This window comes from Stegostoma tigrinum, chromosome 2 (assembly GCF_030684315.1).
Source record: "Stegostoma tigrinum isolate sSteTig4 chromosome 2, sSteTig4.hap1, whole genome shotgun sequence".
In the NCBI taxonomy this organism is placed as follows: Eukaryota; Metazoa; Chordata; class Chondrichthyes; order Orectolobiformes; family Stegostomatidae; genus Stegostoma; species Stegostoma tigrinum.
In genome coordinates this window covers 82,526,342-82,540,591 of record NC_081355.1, presented here as the reverse complement: position 1 = coordinate 82,540,591, position 14,250 = coordinate 82,526,342, and the positions used below count along the sequence as shown (strand labels likewise).

The window sequence follows — 14,250 nt, the reverse complement described above, 5'->3', positions numbered from 1 at the left end:
AACGGGATTTTCATTCGCATACCAGCCTTGAGATCCGGAATCTGAGCCATTCAAACTCCACTTGGGAGACGACTCTGCAAGATACAGCAAGAGCAGTTGATTCTGCCGGTGCAGTTGGCAAATAATTGGAGCGGATCAACAAAGGAGCCAGTGAGCTCGGGAATTTCCGGGATCGGGCGGAAAAACACGAATTGGACCAGGTAGTGAGCATCCATCCTCCAGCACAGGCAAAGAGAGAGCGCAGCCTCTTCAATAGCGACCACTTGCTGCGCACGGTCTTCCGCAGCTCCCACTGCCAGAGCCTGAGCGGTCAACAGCCCTACCCTGTCCCAGGATGAGAACTCTCCGGCTGATCGCAGTGACAGTCAGCCTCCTGGTTTTGACAGATGTCTTTTGCGAAGAGGTTTCCCGGAATGAAGGCGTTTCTCTATGGGACGAAAGCGACCACGGCCAGGTAATGTTTCAATTAATGTACAATTTACAACTACATGATATAAGCGTTGAAATTTAATTTTACTCAGTTTGCGTTTTCCCTGTGCCTCGCCATTCCACAAACTTAAAGGGTAGGGGCCGATAGTGATTACCAATAGGGCAACATCGAAGTACTTTTTTGGTTCCACATGGCTTACTCCCATCTTCAGGAATGTGTCGGAAATAATGGCATGTATTGCCGTGAAAAACCAGTGGGCATCTGTTCAGTAACGTATGGATAAGAGGACGATGAGTTAGATACGTTTCCTGTATGAATGAGTTTCTAGCTGATTTTTTTTGGTGTGGAAAGTCAGTTATGGACACAACTAAATGTTACAATAGTGTCCGAATGCGCAATCAGCAACAATTGGCAACCCGCAGTTGGTCTCCCTCACAGCGCGCTGTGCTGTTACATGTTGGAATAGGTACCAGGAACCTTTTTTGCTTGTGGACCGGTCTGATGTTTCCTGGCGTATCACTCGGTGGGACTCCCGCCACTGACAGGAGGCATGTGGAATGCAGGAGGAAAGAGAGGAAAGTTACAACAAGAATAATTCTGGCTAAAAACTTGTCACTCACAAGGTCTCAGCTCACTGTTAGAGAATCGTCGGTGACTCTAGGTCAAAGTTAGCCAGCTCCGGCTTTGAATATACCCGGGGGCGAGGAGTTGCTGCATTCTCAAGTTTTCGAATACTAAGTGAAAATATTAATTAGACAGCGAGACAGATGCTGCGATATCAATAATGAGTTGCTATGGCATTATAAATCCTCTTCAATAGACAAAAACTTGTCAGTTACAGAAAACGCAATAGGAGGGCCCCTGCCAGGAGTGGTTCAGCAAACGAATGGAGAATGTAATGAGACATCTTTTGACTGAAATGAGCTGTAGTTAAATCTATGCAATCAAACTGAATTATATATAAACCTGATTGAATCAATTTACTGAACAAAAAAAGAAGTTGCTGGAAAAGCTCAGCAGGTCTGGCAACATTTGTGAAGAAAAAAAATCACAGTTAACGTTTCGGGTCCGGTGGCCCTTCCTCAGAACTGCCAGAACTGAGGAATGGTCTCACGACCTGAAACGTTAACTTTTTTTCATTCACAAAGGCTGCCAGACTTCTGTTTTTGTTCCTGATTTACGGCATCTGCATTTCTTCCGTTTTTTTTTATTTTGAATCAAATTCCTGTGCGCGTGAAAGGAGATTAGTATTAAGTTCCAATTAGTTCCCAATTATGTTAACGATAGTTGACATTTCATCTCAAATCACCCCTTTTATTCTAAATTATGCAGATAGCCCGGGCTATTAGAAAGGTTTGTATTTATAAATATTCAACAGTGGATCGTTATTTAGCAATCAACAGATATTTGTGAACATTGCTATTCAGTAATTGGAAACGCTAGTTGTAAAACTACAGCGTTTGAATACATTTTTCCCAATACAAATCTGGTGCCTGTGCATGGTATCTGGCCAAGTAAAGGCGAAGTCGTGCATCCAGTTCGATGGGTGGAGCTCTCGCGGGGTGGCTGGCTAGCGTGAATGCATACGCTGTACCCTATATAAGTTTGGACCCTAATTATCCCCTATCTAATTATAACTTATTTCAGCAATGGTGCGCTGAGTTTACTGTACCTGTTGCCCGATGCAGTGCCAGAAATTGAGCTGAATAAAAAATAGCCCAGCCCGGAGCGGGTTGGTAACTCAGCAACACGGCTCGTCACATCCCAACTGCAACATCCATGCAGAGAAAACATGGAGAAACAAACTGCAAGAAACAGCGGCAGAGATTCGGCTCGGGATTGCTGCCTCAATTTGTCTTTTGCGATCTTTAGAAAAGTAACGTGATGAGAATGCATTTAAAAAAACACACACACTAACCTGGCCTCCTGACATACCACATTAACAGTAACAGACTGGGACACAGATAGAGCCATATCGCGGAGGAAAAGTTGGGTAATTGTGCATTATTTTCTCCCCTGCTTTGATCTGTTTTCAGAACAAACGACTGCAGCCGGATTCCTTTCGGGAGCTCCTGAAGCGTGTGGCCCGGAAACCACGACCCGAGCAGTTCTTTGGCTTAATGGGCAGGCGGTCATTCGGTAAGGTGTATTTGTAATGTAGTGTTGCTGGCTAAACTGGTTTGTTTGTAGAGTATTGTCAATCTATTCCACCTGCTTAACCAAGGGCACCTTTTCACATGAGCCCATTGTCAAATGACAAAGATCAAAATTCTTGGAATATATTAAAAATAAATAAAAACAAATCGTTCAAAGCAGGAATGGCAAGAAGTCAGGTGTATTTATACAGACGAAGAACCTGGAAATGCACAGCACAGTGATCTCACCGGGACAGGAAAAGATTCTAGCGGAGATCGGGCAGGGTCAAATCTTGTTTCATCTTTCCAGGGTTTCAGTGTTTTATGGTTGTGTTTCGTATTTACAAACTACTCCATTCCCTCAATATCTGGTTGAGAAATGAGATACATTTCCTTTGGTTCCACATGCTACATCTGGTGTTAAATGACCACTGTTAAATTTAATCCCATGCTTTATTCTGGATTATTCTTTCAGATTTTCTCAACTGTTATCCAACATGGCTCTAATCTGTTGGTAATACTGGTTTAGATGGTCGGCGTTAGTTGGGGTTACACCATTGATGTAGGTACATCGCCAGTCAGAGAGTACAACCACATAGCCTTTTAGAGTGGCTATCACAGCCCACTGCATCACCATTGAGGAACCCACAAAAGCTAAAGTGTGCAGTTCACAAAGGATGTAAAGCTAATGTCTTTAGGAAGATAACAGACTCTCCCTCCTTTCTACTGTGCTTTCCCATAGGTGCAGATGCCTGAGTTAATGTAAATGACAAGAAAATGTGTCCCTTAGGCAACTCCAGGGCCGAGTTGACATCTGATGATGTCATTGCTGCCTGGCTGTTGTCTACGGACCTCAGAAGCTTGTTTTGTATTGTAGTGGGATTAGAAATTCCTTGATACTAAACACAGTGAATGATGCAGTATCATAGCAAACTTTAAACACATGTTTATGTATTATCCCATAGTCAATCACTTTGAACTTATTATGCAGCATTTATATTCATTCTTTCTTAGGAAGTGAGCACGGTTGTCTCAAAGCAATAATTGCCCATCCAGGGTGCACATGGCATAGTTTGACAATTAATGATAAGACAGGCCAAATGGCCTTCTGCACCATAATGGTTATGTAATTCTTATATCATTATCATGTGTATATTACAGAAGAATGTCATGTGCACACTAAAATGATTGTGAAGTTAATAATTTCAATTAATTCCACAAAATAACTTCATTTAAATCTGCACATTCAGAACCCACATAATGTATTGCTTGATCACCTTAATGACAAAGACAGACACAAATAATGGCTTTTTAAATTGAAAAAAAATCATTGAATTCAACTATTTCCCACCTAACTTCTTTACTTGAACCTATTGTAAAGTGGAGTAAATCAGTTAAAATTGTAAATTACATTATTGTCACAATTTACCTTAACAAATATAATTTGAGAACATTATTTCAAAACAGAATAAAAGTAAAATAATTGAAATAATCCTACTCAAGACTGGACAGCCTACCTTCTGGTGCTAATTTTTCAACTGGAGTTATATATTAAAATTCAATTTTCCAGCTTTTTTCTTGCATCACCTCTATTCTCCCTTTTTGGATAATTATCCAATGTTCTTTTCAATGATTTTATAGCCTCTATCGCAATAGCCATACCTGTTAAAACGCTCCATGCAACAATAACTTCTGCACAAACAATAGTGTTCGAACTCATTACTTCAATCTCTAGCAAGGACCCAAAGTTTATGCAGCTTGTTTTGACTTGATTTTATTGTAAACTATCTGTTGCTTTTTAGCCACTTAAAACATTTTAGAATTTTAAACTCTGTAGTGGACTCCTGTTATTTTCTTCTGTCCAACTAAAAGGACCTACATTTGTCAGACCTTCCCTCACGAGCTTTGTATGATTTCTGGTATTAGTCAAATGAATCCTTTGTGTGGCTCTATCCTTTCTACAATGCTGAACTGCATGTAGCACTCAAACTATGACTTGTACTCAATGTCCTCATAATCTGAGACTCACCTATCTTTCCAATATTTTCTCATCTCAGTTTAATCTTTAAAGTGCTTGTAATGGTGAACCAAATTTCTTGATTGATCACTCTTGGTATGAATCTCAGGAGTTAGTCTAAGTTGTATTTTCTATAATCAACAAACTTGAGTTGTATCTTGTACCCATGTTCAAATCATCAATTTAACTAGAAAATAAAGTTGTTTTGACACAGAACCTTAGACCACATTTCACATATCCAAAACAACATCCATTTCTTTGTACTCCAATTCTTGTTCTTTAGCTAGCTGATTGCTAGTTGGATACAGTCCTTTTTAATTTTTGCATCAAATGAATTCAACATGAGATCTTCTGGAAATGTACGTACATACTATCTGTCACTTTCTGTTTGTCTACATAATGATTTGCTAAAAAATTCAAATACATGAATCAATTCATAATTTTCCCTGCATAAATTCATAGAGGTTGTCCATGATTTGTTCCAGGGTTTTTAGGTTTTGGATGAAAAAGTGAGCATTAGTGTTCAGTAGGAGGGCAATTAAACTGTAGTTGCTGATCTAAGCAAAAAACATCCATGGAGTGTTATACGTAGACCTAAGTTATTTTGCTGGCTGTGTGTGCTACTCTGTCCATTGGTAAAGGACCTCTTGCCTGTGTGGTTAAATTATAATTCAAAGAGAGATCTCATTCTTACTAACATCTAAAGTATTGCAATTTAAATTCAGAAAACTCTTAAACAATTTATTGGATGATCAATTGTTCTTTTAAACCTGATTTTGTTATGCTACAGACAATGCAAGTTTGAGGTATGTGAGAGGGCTTCCTAGAGATGGCTTCTGTCAAAGGTTTAATGTAACTGATTGTCAAGTCTTCAACTCAGATCCTGAACTATGCTGCCACTTGTAAGCTAAGCATGTTGCAAATGATCTTGGATAAAAAATGGTCCACAAAAGACTCCCACCTTCAATAAACCCAGAAAAATCACGCAGAGATGTAAATGTCTTAATTGGATACATTCTTGAGAAAATTTCAAAGTACTTTAAAAATTCTTATACTAAATAGTTCACTGTATTTTACACTGAAAAACCACTTCATAATGCTTTAAACACAAATGTGCATTTCTCTACCCTACTCCTAATTTTAGCATATACCCCAATCAAAGGAGCTATTTTGACAATAATAAGTCGGGTACAGTTTATTACTGATCAATGTTCCACACTTTGAAGTATATTATCAATTTCAGTTGAATAAATAAAGCTAAATAAAACATGCACACATGAAGGCTCGAATGAATGTTAATATGAAGTGTTTAATAAAATGTACAAGAGCAGAATGAATTGGAGCATACATCCATATATCTAAGAATCTGTCAATATTCCATGTATTTTTATAACTACTTTGAGATTTGCATAAAATATGTGACTGCTGAACCCATGTTCTTATATTTGAATGATACAACATTTCCACAACATGATATACATACTCATATTGTATTTAGTTAAAAATAAGCCATGTTTTTACCAGTAAGAATTAAGTCTTATTTTGTTCCATCTTCCCCAGAAATATTGGATCATAGTATGATATAGATTTTCCCATATCTCCATTTCTGAAGTGAGGAAAATACTGGGGATTAGCAAGTTGCTTTTCAGAATAGGATAATGGAGCTGAGCGAGGGATCAAAGGCATGATGGTTAAATTTGCAGATGCCTCAATGATAGATAGAAAAGTGTGTTGCAGGGATAAGATAATAAGGATGCAGACTGAGTTATAGATAGTTATAGATAGATTAAGTGAGTGGGCAAAAATATGAAATAAGGAGTATAGTGACCACTTTAGAGGGAAGAATAAAAAAAAGTGTACTGTTTAAATGGAGAATGATTACAGCATTACAAGGCACAGTCAAATTTTGGTGTTCTAGCACATGAGTCTCGAATACAATACAATTTTGATCTCCTTAATTAAGAAAGGATGTAAATGCATTGGAGATATTTCAGGGGAGGATATTTGAAATGAGCAGGTGTCTTATGAGGAAAGATTGAACACAGTGGGGCTTGTTTTCACTGAAGTTTAGAAGAGTGAAGGCTGTCTTGAGTGAAGTGTATCAGATCATGAATATTCATGATAAGATGGATGTGAAAAAGATGTTTCCTCTTGTGGGTAAGTCCAAAACTAAGTGGCACTATTTTAAAATCCAGGTCATCCTTTTTAGAACAGGATGAAAGGAAACATTTTCTTTCAGAGAATTGTGCAACCATGGAACTCTGCTTTGGAAGCTGGTGAATGTGAGGCCTTTGAATATTTTTAAACTGGAGGTGGATGGATTCTGTTGGACAAGGGAATCAAAGACTACCTGGGCTAGAAGGAATGTGGAATTCAGAACACAGACATGTCAACAATGTTCTTACTGAATAGTGCAGTGTGGCTAAAGGGCCATAAGACCTACCTTTACTTCTAATTTGTATGTTCATATGTCTATTCTGCAACTAATGTCTGTACACTTGTTCCACTCTTACAGATAACACTGACCTTGCATATAAGGAACTTAAATCTACTCTGCCATTTAATAACTTCATGACAGATCTGATTATAATCTCACATCTGCATTATCACCTAATTCTCTGCAAACTGAGCCACAAATTCCAACTGATGTTTTCTTTCCTAGTCAATCAACATTGAAGTCATTTGTTGTTCTCCTACTTTTACGCCAAACCAGTACTAAATTAGCAAAGTGTAAAGTAAGATTATCTCGTGTACCTACCTGGATGACAGCCAAACAGTCTCAATTATATATAAGGCATTCAGAGATAGTAAGAACTGCTGATGCTGGAGTCAGAGATAACACAGTGTGGAGCTGGAGGAACACAGTAGGCCAGGCAGCATCAGAGGAATAGGAAAGTTGATGTTTCGGGACCCTTGATCCTGATCTGAAGCTTCAACTTTCCTGCTCCTCTGATGCTGCCTGGCCTGCTGAGATCCTCCAGCTCCAGACTGCGTTATCTCAATTATATATAAGCTTTCTTTCCAGAAATAAAAATTGCTTACTTATCAGAATTCTGGGCAATGATTAGGGCATTTGAATTTATATTTTCATCTGGGTCAAATATTCAAAAGATGCTGAATGTTTGAAAACTATATGTGTACCTTGTGCCTGTGTGTGTCTACAGAGTAGTTGAAACTTGCTGTAATAATGTGAGAGTTTATCAGGACTTGTCATTATGACAGGGTAAATCTTGACAGCAACTTCTGCCATCCAGACTTACACAGTTAAATGTGTGTCTTCAAAAGTTACTGTCAGAGATACCTGTTCCTTCACAGAATGTGCTTTTGCAGTCCTCAATGTTAGATTTTTCAATGGATCTACTGTGACAGCATGAACCAGTGCTATTTTCCCATTAATGCCACCTGTCCTTTACACTGATTAAACCTTGTTCTCTCAGGGAGTGTCTTGAAAGGAATTCGAGGATCTATGTATACATATGAATCAATTAAAACCTTTTAACTGATTAAAGATTTAACAGCATTTTAGGTTTGTTTAATGCATTCTCATCAGCAGTGTGACCCTTTGATCATTTACTTATAAGTTCTGTGCCTGATACCATCTCTCTCACTAACACCTGAAGAAGGAGTGAGGCTCCTCGTATTTGCAGATAAATTTGTTGGACTGTAACCTGGTACCATATGATTTCTGACCCCAACAAAACTGCAAAGTCTCCATGTAACACTATGCAAAGTGAACAGCAGTTCTCACGTCTTTGTCACTGAGAACAAGATATGGTCCATTAACATACAAAACAAATACATGAAAACAATGCGCTATTACAGAAGTTCAAAATGACAATTCCAAAGGTTAAACCAAAATTATTTGCATGTTATTAATTTAAGTATGTTTCAGTGAAGTTTCTTGTTGCACTTAGATATTTCTAATGACCTAGATTAACCATACTGAAATTTACTTGATTTTTCCTACAGATTTGTAAGGCAAAAATGAATGATAATTTTGAAGTTATTAAATTTGGTATTGGAGGAAATGATTTCTAGCTGGAGTGTAAAAATGTTCATAATACATTACTTAAAATGTTCTCTCCAAGCTCTCAAAGAATAGTGATCTCTGTTTATAGTTTCTCAGTTAAGATGAAGCATGGATAGATTATCTCCCTAAGAGGATGAATGTGCTGACAGACTGTTATTAAATTAGATTACCTACAGAGTTGAAACAGGCCCTTCGGCCCAACAAGTCCACATCGCCCCTTGCAGCATCCCACCCAAACCCATCGCCATATAACCCACATACCCCTGAACACTACGGGCAATTTAGCATGGCCAATCCACATTGTGATGAAAAAGAATAATGAGCAAGGTATATCAAACTACCCACTCATCGTTTGAAACTATTATCAGAGATGCATAAACAGATCTGATTATCTAAATTTGGAGAAGTAAAGGCAGAGTTAATCATTATAAAGAGTCAGTGACTTGGTAAGGACAATAATTTTTATTTTAGGAGAGTTTATAGGAAAAATGACTGTTGTTTTTCCTTGCTTTTCAGAATACAAGCCACTGACTCGCAAAAGTAAGTTTTGAAATGTTATTGATTAATAACTGAGAAAATCAAAACAAAAAACCTTTGAAAAAGATGTATGAAAATAGTTGTAATTTACTGGGTGGATTCAAGGTTGAAGTTTTATATCTTTTGGATGAACAATTTGAATAATATGCTTCAAAAGGCCTGAAATGATAGAAGATTTTTCAATGAAACTACTGTGACAATATGAATTTGGGCTATTTTCCCATTTCTATGATGTTATGCATTTGCCTTTCAAAACTGATGCTGAAATATCCAATTGAAAGGAATTTGTGCAGAATTAAAGCAGCCCTTGAACATGATGCTAGAGTTAGGTTTTATGCGTACTATATTAAATCGTATCAAATTTGTTTGGAGCACAGATTAATTAATAAGACGTTATTCACTGTTTGTTCTTAGTTTCAGTTCTATTTACTTTGCAGATTTTCCAAACCAATTACAATACTCATAAAATTAAGAACACTTGCAGACCTTCTGACTTTCAATTGCTTCATCTGCATTAATTATATTCAATACACAGTTGCAATTGCTGCAGTCCTAAAAACAAATCATAACAATTTTGTGATACAATGGTAGTGTCTACATTTCTGGGCTTAAAGGCCTGGTTTCAGACCCCACCTGCTTCAGAGGTGTATCATAACATGTCTGAACAGTTGATTGAAAGTCTCAAAACATTATAAGTCTCAGGGAAGACTGTGCTTGAGTAATCCATTCTATGGTGCTTATCAACACATCTCAAACATCTGCAAATACAGAGATGCTTTCAGCAATCATCTTCCAACATGATCTTACAGGTTTGCACATTAGTGTATTGGATGTTAGGTCAATTGTCTTTCTTTCTAAAAATGATAGGTCATAAAAACAAACTGAAATACTATTAACATAGCCTATCATTTAGCAAAACATTTCCTTCAGTATTATGAAGGTGAAGACTTTGTTGATAGAACACCATCTCAATGAGACAACTGGATTTCATTTAATATATTAATTACACAACAAATCTTATGCCGTCCAGTGGAATAAACTATTATACTTTGTTTGGTATTTCAGGTAAAATCTATATTGACATCAAGCTAATTTGTTATATTAATGAATATTATTGAATTTTAAATTCGAGCTGATCTTAGCATTACAAAATAACAATTCAAGACATGATTATATAATGGCTTTAATCAAAAATTTTCCTTTTTTTATTTATAACCTTTTTGTTCAGAAGTATTGAGATGTTCCACTTAATTCACTAAGTCACCCAATCTTTGCTAATTGCAGGCATATCTTGAATTCTCTGTGCTATAAATTGCACTGACGCCACTCAAATTTAATTTATGGTCTTTAGCGGCTTTACATTTCAGCACACGAGCTTTTATATTAGAAAATAAGTTTCTCACTGGTATGGTTACTTGCAAATTTTCATGATTATAGGACATATAAAGTCTTCACGCATTTAACAATCTTTTGGAAAATGCAAAAAAGAACAGGTTTTGTTTTAATGAAAGGCCATTTCAAGACATATTCCACTCTAACCCCTGTAGGCAATCAGATCTGGTCCCTGAAGATGAATCACCATCAGGCACCGATCTAACATCCCACTTGTAAGTTTCAGGTAGGGGTGGTCGCCACTGCAAGGAACTCATTCATCTCCTGTTTGAGCTGTTGCATCAAACATATCCTTACCGCACAAGTTGGTAACTTGTTCTGAGTATTGGCATGTCTCTGTAGGACAGTTTGTTTTCCCTAAATCATCTATTCGAAATAATCCATTTGCAGAGACGTAGTATTTCCTTTTGTCATTTTAAAACCCTCAGTTAAATCTCTGCAAAGCTTATAGCTTCTTTCAATTCGGCCCATCATAATGGCTAGGGGCTTTTTAAAGTAGGGATGATTCTAATAATGTACTTTTAGATACTTTGGCAGGACCTTGAGAACACTCAGTACATTATTGTAACATTAAAAGCTCATTTTTAAAATTTATATACATTTACTCTGAAAAATTTCAAATGGGTTCTGACATAAATCAAAAACTAAGTTTGTATGGTCTGGCGCAGGTGGGAGTGAGTTGAGACATAAATCTAATGGTACAATATCAGTATCCTTGGTTCAGGTTTGTCTTTATAATCCTAAATTATGTGATATTCTAGTCAGAGATTAGTATTTAAAAACACAAATTAAGTTATTTACGGGTGTATAATTTTAACAAATGCTGTGTTAAATTTAAAATGCCCAGGAGAGCAAAATGTTAGAAGATTTATTGCCACTAATTTCAGAAAACCTGAATCTATTTCCATGTGATTTGGCATTTGATATTTGTTCAAAAGCACAAGCAAATTATTGCCCAATTTCACACTCAATAAATACTTGTCTGGGAAAGGTAAATAAAATATATTGCCAGTTAAAAAAGAATTCACAATAAATACATGGTAAAATTATAATGGGAAAATAATTTATTGTAATTCCTTTGTTCCATAGGACATAAGATCGAGAATTTTGTTGGACTTATGGGAAAACGCTCTTCAACTGCTGGTAAGTAAAAGATGTCAATAGTAAATCAGTTTATTTACTAGTAATCTATTCATAGCATGATATTAATATTACTATGTTATTATAATATTAGTATATTAAGTAATTTTCTGTGAAACACTTTGTCTATGTTTTCATCTGATCATTGAAGTTTCACAGACGAATGATGGGAGATCTTATCGAAACATAAAAGCTGACGTTTTGGGCCTAGACACTTCACCCTTTGCTGATGAAGGGTCTAGGCCCGAATCATTAGCTTTTGTGCTCCTAAGATGCTGCTTGGCCTGCTGTGTTCATCCAGCTCCACACTTTGTTAGCTCGGATTCTCCAGCATCTGCAGTTCCCATTATCTCTTATCGAAACATATAAGATTATGAAGGGAATAGATAAGATGGAGGCAGGGTGGTTGTTTCCACAAGCAGGTGAAACTAGGACTAGAGGGCATCGCCTCAAAATAAAGGGAAGCAGATGTAGGACTGAGGTCAGGAGGAACTTCTTCACCCAAAGGGTTGTGAATCTGTGGAATTCCCTGCCCAGTGAAGTAGTTGAAGCTACCTCGCAGAATATTCTTAAGGCAAGGCTAGACAATTTTTTGAACAGTAAAGGAATTAAGGGTTATGGTGAGTGGGTGGGTAAGTGGAACAGAGTCTCAAAAAGGTCAGCCATGATCTTATTAAATGGCGGGGCAGGCTCGAGGGGCCAGATGGCCTACTCCTGCTCCTAGTTCTTATGTTCTTATGTTCACTACCTGTATATTTTTCCTTCTACAGATTCCTCTTCTGATTGGAAAACAGCACAAGACCTTGTCCAAAGACGTTAATAAAAATAATAAAGAATTATATTGAATGCCATTTATTTTAATTTGCTAGCACAAGTGTCTATAATATTATATCCCCACTTGTATCAGTTGATTGTTGAAATAAATAGTTGTTATGACTTCTCCAAATAGAAATTCTTCTATTTTATTGCTGTATTTACAAATATATAAAGTGCAGTGAACATTGAGGCAGTGCCACATATCATTCAACAATGTAATAAACAGATTTTGATAACACTTGACTGTGTCAGTTGTAATTGGGAAATAATGGTCTCAATTGATGTGCTGCTATTTTGTATGCTCTGTAATAAGATAACTATTATTCACGATCTGATTTTCAATAGTATGAATAGATAAAATCACAGTTAATATGGAGTGGTACAAAAACAAAAACTGTTTTCTGTTTCAGCACATATTGTTATAGTTTGTATTTTAATGTGCCTCATTGTTTCATAAATAATAAATGTGTTGTAATTAATGCAACAAAATATATTGTTGTTATTACAATGTTTTTGTAAAATTTGACAGCATTATAGAGCAAATAGGTTAAAAAGACATTTCTCTACATTTTACTAGCTAGTACAGTGAGAAAATCTTCAACTTACGAAGAACTAGACAACTGTTATGACTGAAGAGTTGGTATATAGCGATAAAAACAAAGCGTCTGTTTCAATGCTGTATAACTCCATAACTGTAAACAAAAGAACTGTCATGATCTTTCAACCATCAGACTTACACTTCTCTATTTCATCTGACAATTTTCATTCTTCCCAAATCAAAACAAACCCATAATTAATTATCAATAAAACCAAAACACTTGAGAAAGCTTGCACATTTTTTTCACAGTTTGCATATGTAAAATGCAACAACAACTTATATTAGTTCCTTAAAATTTTCCAAGGAGAAAGATTTTATATATATAAACAGTCAAGAAAATTGTCAAGAGGCTAATGGAATGCTGGCTTTTATATCTAAGGGGCTGGACTATGGGGGTGAAGACATTATACTGTAGTTGTGCAAAATCCTAGTTAGACCCCACTTAGAGTATTGTGAGCAGATCTGGGCACCACATTTTAGGAAGGATGTTTTGGCCCTGGAGGGAGTTCAATGTAGGTTTAAAAGGATGGTACCAAAACTTCAGGAATTATGTTATGAGAAATCAGACAAAGTAGGCCTTTATTCTCTAGAATTTAGAAGGTTAAGGAGTGATTTAATTGAGGTGCTCAGGGTACTAACAGAGAATGAAAAGGTGACAAAAGATAAACTATTTCCACTGGTTGAGGACTCTAGAACCAGGGATATAGTCTAAGAATTAGGGTCAGGCCATTCAGGAGAGCTGTTAGAAAGCACTTCTACATGAAAAGTGTAGTGTAGTCTTGAAGCTTTCTTCCTCAAATGGTAGTTGATGGTAATTCAATTGTTAAATTTAAATGTGATATCAACAAGTATTTATGAAGCAAGGGTATCAAGAGACATGGGCCCAAGACAGGCATATGAATTTAGGCCACAGATTATTCGTGATCTTATTGAATGGCAGAGCTTGCGTGACTGAATAGCCTACTCCTGTTATTATGTTCTTGAATAGATCTCTAGTTGGGTATGGGCATGGTGAGATTTAAAACTGCTATCAAGCACTCTCCAGTTAACTTTAACCTAGGCTAAATCAGAGACATGCTTCTTTTGTTTTGCAAAGAAGACAGATAATAGATAAGATAATTTTAAGAAGTACATGATAATACGCCAAACACGGAT

At 36.6% G+C, this 14,250-nt stretch overlaps 1 protein-coding gene across 1 annotated transcript; it reads left to right on the top strand.

The window, feature by feature from the left end:
• Window positions 1–12,990, top strand: LOC125461446 (protachykinin-like). Its single transcript, XM_048550243.2, has 5 exons — window positions 1–454; window positions 2,467–2,569; window positions 9,129–9,152; window positions 11,631–11,684; window positions 12,452–12,990. The coding sequence occupies exons 1-5, from the start codon at window positions 335–337 to the stop codon at window positions 12,499–12,501; spliced, it is 351 nt and encodes a 116-aa protein (XP_048406200.1). The 5' UTR covers window positions 1–334; the 3' UTR covers window positions 12,502–12,990.
• Window positions 12,991–14,250: the final 1,260 nt, after the last annotated feature.

What these genes read in the sequence shown, in the direction of transcription:
- LOC125461446 (XM_048550243.2), top strand. Translation starts at nt 335, where the DNA reads ATGAGAACTCTCCGGCTGATCGCAGTGACAGTCAGCCTCCTGGTTTTG. An exon ending in ACGAAAGCGACCACGGCCAG is followed by an intron (nt 455 to 2,466) that starts GTAATGTTTCAA and finishes ATCTGTTTTCAG; the next exon opens with AACAAACGACTGCAGCCGGA. An exon ending in CAAGCCACTGACTCGCAAAA is followed by an intron (nt 9,153 to 11,630) that starts GTAAGTTTTGAA and finishes TTTGTTCCATAG; the next exon opens with GACATAAGATCGAGAATTTT.